Below are 8,931 nucleotides of genomic sequence, written 5' to 3' on the forward strand. Positions count from 1 at the left end.
TATCTGCATATATAGCCAGTTCCGTCCCTTGTGCTTACCCAAAGAAACGGCAAGACATGACGTAATGTGGACCCTGGATGTCAGTTTCATGAAATAAAGATCAGAGAAAAGTTGACCCGAAAACTGCAGGTAAACTTTGAAAGTGTAGAAGATCCATGCCAAAACAAGCAATCAATACAGTGGCCGTTTATAAGCAAAAGACCGGCTAGTCCGCCAAACAACCAACATTGACTTCATATATATTGCTGCACTCATTATCCTGGATAAGCACTTAGTATTAGTCCCTTTGACCAACGAAAATTATTAAGACGATCGTAACCACAATATTGTGTATTTCGTGAACATGGAATGTGTACAGGATAATTCATTAAATCTATACAAATAGAACATAGATACATAAATGAAAAGGAAATAATAAGGCCTCTATATCTAACGCTTCTTTTTCCGAAGAGACATTTTCAAACTGCGGGATAAACTTTCTGCTCTCGAAGCAGTGGTATGCGTGCTAGCTGTCTTTTCCAGTGGAGGTCGTACGTCGTTGAAAGGATTGGGCGCGTGCATCGATGAAAGTACCGGTGACATTGGTAAGGAGGGTGTGGTGCTGCGTGTGGGGTTTCCCAGCTGCTGCTGATGCTGATGATGGCGAAACGTCGAAGACCGCCTTGGGGGCATCCCGGGACGTGTTTCATGCACTGCAGAGAGTAGCTCGCCAGGCTGTTCTTCATCCATGTTTTCGCTCGTCGTTTGCTGTCGCTGCAGCTTGTGCACGAATTCAATATCGTCTTTAAAGTTCTTTTTGAAGACTTTTTTAAACGGATCAGCCATCTTTGCCACTTCAATGTCAATGCCTCTCTGTCTGTGCACTTACATGTAACGAGCGTATTGTGGAAGGGACGCATATCAGCAGATACCAACTTTCTGTGCGTTTCCAAACACTTTTCAATAATCTCGACCTAAAATTGATCCGTTAGGATAGGAGATTCGTATTGTAATGCCTCTCTCAGCTTACCTGATCATGGATGGCATCACGCAAACGCCGTGCCCAGGGTCGCATATCTGGATTCTTTTCCCAGTAAGCATCTGTTAAGAACGCTTTGCGGTACAAAGCAACTCCGCCGTTAACAGGTGCATCGACAGCACCGTTGAGTGCCATCGAGAAAGGACTAATATTGACCGATCCAGCTGTCGATGGTCTCCGTTCACCGTTGCGAAGATACAATGCATACTTTTGCTCTAGATCTAGCAGCTCTTGGTTCTTCTTTTCCATAGCGAACACTGCATTTTCGATAGGAGAAATTTCATGTTCTTGAATTTCAATCACTTTGGATCTGCGAGCTGTTGTGGGAAAAGTCTCTTCGCATTTGAACACTGTCTTCTTCGTCCACAGGTTCAAAAAGTCGTCCTCTGGCTTGCTGGTGCTGCTACTGGCGTTAGGATTTCCAGCTTGTTGTTGCTTGTCGAACGGTCTTGAGTATGTAAAGCTGTATACATCGTTGGATGTGTAATATTTCTTGACATTGTCGGGTACCAACGGGTTTTCAAACAAATACTGCCTTGATTCATTGGGTTCCGGAGTAACAGCTGTAATTTGGATATACTGCGCATCCAACTCGCTATCAAGTTCACGGACTTGCTCGTCAGTCAGCTTGGATGACGTTGCGTATTTGCCAGATAATAGCTGGGCGTTCGGATGCTGATTCTGTATCCGCTCCATGAACGACGTGACCTTTTCCCACTCGAGCCCACGGTAGATGAACTGCTGATTGCGCACGCTCGGTGGAAAGCCTCGGCCGTAGAATGCAACCCTGAAATATTCGCTGAAATAGCGTTCCTTCTTGACAATATCTTCCGCCAACTGCGCTTGCCGTTTCAAAATTTCGCCATATTTCACAAAATCAAAGGTTGTCGTCTCGTACTGGCTAGCCAATTCCTTGCATAGCTCGATGCATAGTTCCCAAGCTTGACCTTTTTCAAGATACGACATGATCTTGTAGTAGAGCGCCTCCTTGCGTGCGAATGCCGGCTGTGCAGATAGTTTCAATTCTGGTTCTGCTGGCAGTTCGACCAATGGATCCCAAGGTAGCAGGTCAGCGTGGAAACGGAGAGTCAGGGCCGCTTCGATGTAATTGCCTCCTTGAAGATGCAGTTCCACCAACTGATGCACATACTTTATATAGATATCGTGACGCTCAATTACCCGTATAAACTCCATCAACTTGAGCCGTGCGCTGATCCTGTCATCCACAAACTCGTCATTATCCAGTGGCAGACCTCGAATTTTGAGCAATAGTTCCAAGAACTTGAATATCGAGTCCATGGATTGACTACACTTTTCAAGCAGAGGCTCCGGCAGCTGCTTCTCCTCGACGGCTTCCTCCAGCTCAGGTATGATCTTGTCCTTGATAGCCTCGTCGCCCTTGTTCTCGGTCATGACCAAGATATCGATCGCACTGATCAGCAAGTTTTGTACACGCGACAAGTCATCAAAGGTGTACAGTTCGATTGCAATAATGTCGGCGATAATCGACACGGCTGCTCGGCGAACTTTATCGTGCAAGGTCAAACTCACAGCGCACAGCGGTCGCAATATGGCGGGTATAAGTTCCAGCTGCGTTTTGGAAATCTTGATATGCTGCTGTTGCTGCTGTTGCTGCTGTAGCTGCTGCTTTTCTTCTGGTTGCTCGTTATCCTGGGGATGGTGCTCTTCTTCCTCGGCAGACACAAACGTATCGGTATCGTCATCTCCAGCAACGCTATCAGCCCTTGTAACTGTTGCTGCTGCTGTTTGGCCATCTAGCTTGTTTGCGAGCAGCATTGACCCTCTAGCATTTCGTTGTTGCTTGCCAGATCCAGCCAACATCCAAAGCTTTGACAGTGTCTTGGCTCCGACAGCTCCTCTGAGGTTATCCGCAAGTTTCCACACTACACGCTGCGTCTGCGGCAAAAACGACTCAATTTCTAGCCGAGGACTTGATATGACTCGGAGCAATCCTACAAAGAATGTGACCCAAAGATCTTGCACCGACTCTAGATTCGAATCCTTGTCTGACAAGAACTCGAATATCGTCACTGCAGGTGACAGAATGTTGGCAAGCACGACCTGGTGAGCAATGACCGACAAATTAAGCCAGTTGTCTGGTAACTTGCGCGTCGCAGCAGTTGAGTCCTTGATGTGATGCATCGTATCGTCTTTGGCTGTAGACTCGTCCAACATCCGCATGCTGTCCCCGAACAGAATGCCCATACAGGCATGCACTATTTGCCGCAAAAATTTCGCTGTTGCATCCGCGCCTTCAGATCGCAGCATGGATAGCAGATAATTAATCCACTGTTGCTGAGGTGTAAGATAGAATAGTTCCAGAAGCACCACAGTGATATCCAATAAACCAGTTGTAACCATTGCCGCCAGGTTGCCACTTGCCGTCATTGCTGGATTATTCTTGTTGGAAATGGAGTGGAATGGATATGTAGATGGGAACGGTGCGGTGGGCGACGTTGCTAACGCTTGTAGTACAACTGCAAAGACCGAGTTATTGTCAGGCGTTTCTGGCTGGCCGCTGGAGATCGAAGGCACCTGCTTGCTACCCAGTGAACTTGACCGATCCCGACGCACGTGAAGCGAGTGTCTTGAAGTTCGTGCTGGCGGCGTCGCAGAACCAGACGAAGCAGAAGCCGTGTTCTCCGCAGATAACGTGGATGCGTGGACTGCCTGGATAGTCAGGCGCTGGAGATCCTTGTATGCATTGATCAGCTGTGGTATCAATTGCAACGCCAATTCTGTCACTGTCTGCAGCTCAGAGTTTGATTCCTCCGTGAAATCCTCGTCTCCGCTCGTTGCCATTGATATCGGTCTCGATAATGTCGATAGCGACGGTGATGATATGGATAATCCCACCGATGCCATGCCTGATAATCGTCGCATCTTCTCGAGCATCTCGCATATGATAGTTAACGATAATCGAAGATATTCGAGCCACTGCACCCTTGGAAGTCGCATCTGCTGATGATCATGGTCGGTGCCTTCGTTCTGCTTTGCAAATATAACGTTCTTTGCCGCTGCCATGTACGAGTTGATCCAAACGTTGATCCATCGAAACACGTTCTTTGCGAGTCCCAGTCGGCACGTGTGGTCGTTAAATACAGGTCCTTTGACGATAGCAAGGATCATGGCAAGCCGATATCCGACCAGTTTACCGGTAACGTGCCCAGAGCAGTCGACAAATTCACTCGTAATTTTGACCATCTCCTTGGCAGAAAAGACGCGCCGCAGTTGATCCAACGTGTCGGCGAAATGCTGAAGCGCCAATGTTTGTGTGCCGATCATGCTGCTTGGCTGATCTGGGCTCATGAGTTTGTTGATCTTCTTCAAAAGCTGCTCCAGCTCTTCCTTGAAGACAATGCTTCTAAGTTCGCGCTCGCCATCCTCCTCGGTTTGCTGTTGCATTAATCTCGACTGCACAATAAAGCGAAACAAGTATTCCCAAACTTTCATGCTTGTACGCAGCTGCTTTGCCTTTTTTGGATCGCCGGTGTCTGTGCACAGTCTTGATATGGCCTTGAGCAGTCGATCGTAGACGTAGTCGTGCTTGGGTATCTTTTGCTGTTGCTGCTGTCGTTGCTGTTCAGCAAATCGCTGATCAATGTACACATCCAACACTGGCCGGAAGTTGCTAAAGCGTCGATCTTGAATCATGCCAAGTACCCAGACCATGGCCGTCAGCGCTTCGTCGCACAACGTATCTTCCTTTTCTTGCTCCTTGTGTCGATAAACGAGAATACCCAGCAGAGCATCAAAGATATCGTTCAAAAACTTTACAACTTCCATTTCACCCACAAATGTAAACTTGTCCAAGACCGAACGAAGTTCTTCATATCCTTCCTCGCCATTTTCTTCCAGTATAGATGACCAGTTCAAGAGCTTGACGAGCGTCTCGTTCTGTGTGAAACATGTCGAGCAGAGTAACGTCTTGACTGACAATGTATCTTTCACCATGACTAGCTTTGTGGCGGCGGCTGTGGCTCCCGCGTTCGATGCAGCTTCCGATAACGAGTCAGTGCTAGTTGCATCAGCGTTGCTCAGTGATGACAGACTCGGTGATCCTCTCAAGCTCTGCATAGAAGGTGATGCGTGATTGTTGAGTGGATGACGCTTCGATGTAAAGCCGAAATCCTGATGCTGCATGTTGAACGGTACTGAAGATCGATAACACCAAGGATTGTTTCCCAGGTACACTCGAGGATGCGCTAGCTGACGGTCGTACCTGTACAAGGTCAACCCATGCACGCCGTCCGCGACAAAGTATCGAAAAGCGGGCGGCATAAACAGTGGAATGTATCCCATTGCAAACGTCTTGTCGCCGTTAGACACGTCTGTTGTCGAGCCAAAGTTGCCGCCGCTGCTGCTTTTGTGTTTGAGCGTCACAAACAAGTGCGATTGTTCCCACTGTTTCTTTTCCTGGATATGCACCTTGAATGTCTCGTTCCACCTTGGCCGTTGTTCGTGATAAAACACTATGCTTTCCCAGTACGTCGTAAACGGCGCGCCTGCACCGCTTGCCAGCGCGTTCTCAACGACATCGCCCGTCTGGTTATCTCGCACACAAACGGTCACTTGAACGTTACGTGTACGAGCAAACTGCATGAAATCGCCTGACTGAATCGTGACATAAAGCTCATTCCTTTCGTCGTCAGGAAACACCACGTCCGGAAACCCGAGTCGCAAAGTCTTTGGAACTCCTTGGAGGAGTGCTGCGTTCGTCTTTAATATATCATCCAGCTGGCCGTAAAAGAGTTTGAGGTATACGCACAGAGTTTCTGCTCGAGTGCTTTTTACAAACTCCTTTGCATTGTTGTTAATGATATCCTCGTGCAACGTTGCGAATGCCGATTCTGAATTCGCCGTGTAGATTCGTACATCGTGTTCTGCCTGGGATAGCGAATATACCAACGCGGTCGATGTTGATGCCATCAGTCCCCCGCTTCCTCCACCTCCACTGTCGGCCGGTTGTTGATCGATCTTTTGCAAAAACGCACCTAGGTGTAAAACTGCACATCCAAACGGCCGTCGACACAAATTTGCCGCGCCATGCTTTCGAAGATCTGCAGTAGATCCGCCGCCTCCAAACAATATCGACGCATGGCTGCCGATGCCTCCAAAGTGATTGTCCCTATCCATGTACTTCATACTGCCCAGTCGAACGATGCGACACACCAAGTAGAGATGCTCGCTCAGGTCGTGCATAGATAAGTCGGCGAAGAGTGTTTGTAATTTGCCAATCTGGCACTCGTCCTTGGGCATACCATTGTATGTCAACACGACACAGAACTGCTCTGTCAGAAAGTTGCTATCTGCTTTGTTGTACAGAGAGAAATAGAGTTCTGCATATTCGCCTGGTTGACATATATGTCCAACACAGGCCTTGAGATCAAAGAATAAATGATGAAATTTGGCACCCTTGACAACTGAGGCTGCAGTCGGTGATTGCTGAGAAGCGGTGGTGGAAGTAGGTGTAGGTACTTTGCCCGATGTACTAGTTGCCATTGGTGGCGTATCTGTTGTTGCTGATGGAGGATTTGATAACAAGGGCGCAGAGGTGGATGAGGAACGATGTGGCGCTACGAATGATATTGAAGTGATGGGTATTTGTTCAGCAAGAGCATATTTCCAGTGCATCCGGAACAACGTTGCAAGTGAAGTACTGTTGGCATCCAAAATATAACCTCGCTCAGGATGCCGAATAATCATTTCCCGTCCTTGAGACACGTTGAACATCACCATACGATGTATTATTTCCTTTCGTAATCTTCCGAGCTCCTCCCTTGATAGCGCTTGATCCAGCAATTGTCGCCGTGCTTGGAACAGATAGTTGATCTGATCTCGCACTGATGAAAATGCCGCATATCGTCTCTCCTCTAGATACTTGTACAAGAGCGCATTCCATTCGCTGACACATGCTCCTATTTCATCCACCAATGGCTCCGAGCTACCCGTTATTGTTGACTGATCGAACCGTGCCATCGGGAGAGTTGGCGGCGGAGGATGCTGCATAGGTGCACGTTTTGGTCGCTGCTGCTGCTGCTCTGCGGTTTCAATGTGTGATTCTGAAAAGGAGCGAAAGAGAGCAGATGGTGTCAGGTTGAACCATGGTGCAGCTGACTCCTCATGCTCCTCTAGTTCTTCTGCAATCAATAGACTGTCTGTGCGTGTCGGGTATATATCTGTCTCGTCAGGATCCATATCAATGTATTCTTTGATCTGGACATGCGTTCGAGGAAATACTCCAATGGGTGCCGTGTTAGGTTTGCGCCCTTCTTCAAGTGACGAGAGAACGTAGCCGCGGTACCACTGCCCGTGCTGCTCCAGCACAAAGACTTCATCGCCTACTTCGAGCGAAATAAGGCAAGCGAGATCGGATGGTGCGACTTCGACGACGGGTGCGTTGGATGATGCTGACACTGATGTCATTATTGAGGCTGCGTCGCCTTGCGGTGACAGCAAGGGCGACTGAATTGTCGAATACGCGGTCTGCGGCCGTGATGGTGGGTGCTGCGTTGATGCGCTGGAGGGCGAGAATGGATATATTGCAATGCCATGACCGATCTTTGGCAATGGTAACCACTTCATGGCTACTCACAAAACAAGGTTTTCTTTGTTGCAAAAAAAGGAAACTAAGTTTACGGACGCGCGTGGGTACTTTTTTCGGGTGTGTGGAGAGAAAGGAAGGGGTTTTCTCTTATCTCAGTCTTTGTGCGTATTAAGTGGTCTGGGGAGGGGCGTTTAGAGAGTGCGTGTGTTGCGTGGGTAAACAGTTTTGGAAAGGAAGGGGAGGAGGGAGGAGGCAAAAGGATTAGGGTCCGTGCAACAGCTTCTTCATGCAATAGAAATTGAGTGTTTCATCGAACGCACTGTAATTGTTATGTTGCCATACATTGGCGGGCAATATCTGAATCTTGAACCGCTTTTGTGCCTCAGCCAGAAACCTGTCTTGAGCTGCTTGGTTGCGAACCTCGCTGACACACACGATCTTTGTTTCCTTGGATGCAAGTGCGTACATGGTATCCACGAGATCAACTGCGCTTGCCTCAGAGTATATGCAGTCGCATGCAAGTATGTAATCAATTGGTCCGCTGTCGCGAACATGCTCGATGGCCTCCTTGTCGTTCCACAAGAGTGGTTCCACGACTACCGTACCATCTTCCTCAGCATCGTTTTTCCGTCGTCCGCTCAGCGACTTGACACGGAGTCCATTGGCTTCCACATTGCGTTCCATGACCGTCACCAGCTCTGCAATGTCCGTAATGATGACATGCTCGATACCTAGTTTGCGAAGCAGAATGCCAATCAAACCAACTCCAGAGCCGAGCTCCACCCAGCGTTTTGAGCGATCCAACTGCACCCACGCGTGTTTGGACTTCTTTTTTGACAGTCGCTGGAGGTATGAACAAAAGACAATCGAGGTCAACCAGATGTAGCCGCCCAGGTGAGGGGAATGAGGATCTTGCACCAGGACAACATCCTGCGTGTCAAAGTGGAAAGTAAGACGATCGGCAGACTGAAGCTCCCAACGGTCAAGCGTGTAAATATCGCGCTTGTAGGGTTGGCCGTCTTCCCAGCCTTCTATTGTGGCTATAGCCTTCTCCTGGTCTACTTTGCCCATACAACAGCCCTGAGGAAATCAATAGGGGAGACACGGTCCGATTTTGACAGCAGCATTTCTGTCAGTCGAATCGGGTTTACTCGGAACATTGCCATTCATCTAGCGTCGCATTTATTCGTTGATATCTTTATTCTTTTATCGTTTATTTTGCGTTGGAATGGAGACATAACACGGAAAATTCGGTCGTCAGTGCAGAATATTAACTACGCGGAAGCAGTTGACCACCGATGTGATCATCGGTTAGCAACCGTTAACAATTATTTTTATTTTTACC

At 48.2% G+C, this 8,931-nt stretch overlaps 2 protein-coding genes across 2 annotated transcripts; both read right to left on the bottom strand.

The window, feature by feature from the left end:
* Positions 1 to 429: 429 nt before the first annotated feature.
* Positions 430 to 7,624, bottom strand: VTP01DRAFT_2434 (uncharacterized protein; the record flags this gene model as incomplete). The annotated part of the gene is made up of 3 exons (XM_069380895.1): positions 430 to 803; positions 869 to 953; positions 1,010 to 7,624. The coding sequence occupies 3 exons, from the start codon at positions 7,622 to 7,624 to the stop codon at positions 430 to 432; spliced, it is 7,074 nt and encodes a 2,357-aa protein (XP_069237210.1).
* Positions 7,625 to 7,847: 223 nt separating this feature from the next.
* Positions 7,848 to 8,657, bottom strand: VTP01DRAFT_2435 (uncharacterized protein; the record flags this gene model as incomplete). The annotated part of the gene is made up of 1 exon (XM_069380896.1): positions 7,848 to 8,657. The coding sequence occupies one exon, from the start codon at positions 8,655 to 8,657 to the stop codon at positions 7,848 to 7,850; it is 810 nt and encodes a 269-aa protein (XP_069237211.1).
* Positions 8,658 to 8,931: the final 274 nt, after the last annotated feature.

The sequence above is a fragment of the Rhizomucor pusillus genome (assembly GCF_041956525.1).
Source record: "Rhizomucor pusillus strain CBS 183.67 unplaced genomic scaffold VTP01scaffold_13, whole genome shotgun sequence".
Lineage (NCBI taxonomy): Eukaryota > Fungi > Mucoromycota > Mucoromycetes > Mucorales > Lichtheimiaceae > Rhizomucor > Rhizomucor pusillus.